Source organism: Daktulosphaira vitifoliae, unplaced genomic scaffold (genome assembly GCF_025091365.1).
Source record: "Daktulosphaira vitifoliae isolate Bord-2020 unplaced genomic scaffold, ASM2509136v1 Scaffold_496, whole genome shotgun sequence".
Classification (NCBI taxonomy): Eukaryota; Metazoa; Arthropoda; class Insecta; order Hemiptera; family Phylloxeridae; genus Daktulosphaira; species Daktulosphaira vitifoliae.
In genome coordinates, this window is record NW_026100061.1 from 7,723 (window position 1) to 8,847 (window position 1,125).

The 1,125-nt window shown below is 40.6% G+C and overlaps 1 protein-coding gene across 1 annotated transcript in view; it reads right to left on the reverse strand.

The window, feature by feature from the left end:
• The window catches only part of LOC126909522 (uncharacterized), a gene marked incomplete at its 3' end in the record, with an annotated part of 6,578 nt that extends 5,464 nt beyond the window's left edge, over positions 1-1,114 (reverse strand). The window contains exon 1 of the mRNA XM_050691957.1: positions 44-1,114. Within this exon, the coding sequence (XP_050547914.1) occupies positions 44-1,114 (1,071 nt within the window). The remainder of the gene's footprint in view (positions 1-43) is intronic.
• Positions 1,115-1,125: the final 11 nt, after the last annotated feature.

The following is a 1,125-nucleotide window of genomic DNA, read 5'->3' on the forward strand; positions in this document are numbered from 1 at the left end:
TACGGAATAATAATTTTGTGTAAAGACAGTTATCCGGCAATACAATTTGATGTCTCTGATTGTCATTTAACGCCATAGCGTATTTTAAACGACCTCCGACGCGTATAATATTATCCCCATCAATATATGGACTAAGACGCAGTAGTTTACTTTTTTTTGACACATTCGCATTTGCACTATTTAACTCTCTCAATTCTTGCCGAAAATGTGCGCGTTGAATTATTTTGACGATTTTCGTATTTGCTCTATCTAATTCGTTTACCGTTAACGGCCCATTATTTTTATCACATACTGCTCGATTCATGTTATACCGCCAGCGTAGGCAATACGCCGTCACTCTGATGATAAATAATAACGACGACCTTCTAGATAACAACGAATAACATTTATCGTACGCTACGCATGCAACAGTCGTAATTGTTGTTTCGTCCGTATTTTTGGCTTCTGGTATATTGTTTGTACTACTGTATTGTACACATGACTTCGGCCATTTCTCGTACTCCTCCTTCAACCAATGGGGACCGTTCCACCACATCGCATTAATTCGCAATTCGTTTGGAGTACAGCCACGTGATATTAAATCAGCAGGATTGTCCTCCGAGCGGACATGACGCCAATCATTTATGGACGTTTTGTCTTGTATTTCACCAACACGATGCGCCACGAACGTTTTCCATTTAGCAGATGGAGATGAAATCCAAGCTAGGGTTACGCTCGAATCGGTCCAATAAAATTGTCGCTCGAATTTGCATTTCAACTTCGGCACTATTCCGTTTACCATTCGTGCTAATAATAGGGCTGCGCACAATTCTAGTCGAGGCAGCGATATCGTTTTTATGGGCGCGACCTTGGACTTCGCTTGTAGCAAACGCACCGTGTGCTGGCCGTTTTCGTCAGTACTTCTAATGTAAACACATGCACCATACGCTCTGATAGATGAATCGGCAAAACCGTGTAACTGTAATGTAACGATTTTATTTTCACATAATATATATCTTGGAATACTGAACTTATTTAATGTTGTTAATTGGGCACTATAATTATGCCATTCTACAGCGACTTCCTCCGAAACGGGTTCGTCCCAACTGAGTTGAATGCACCACAAACGTTGCATGATAATTTTTG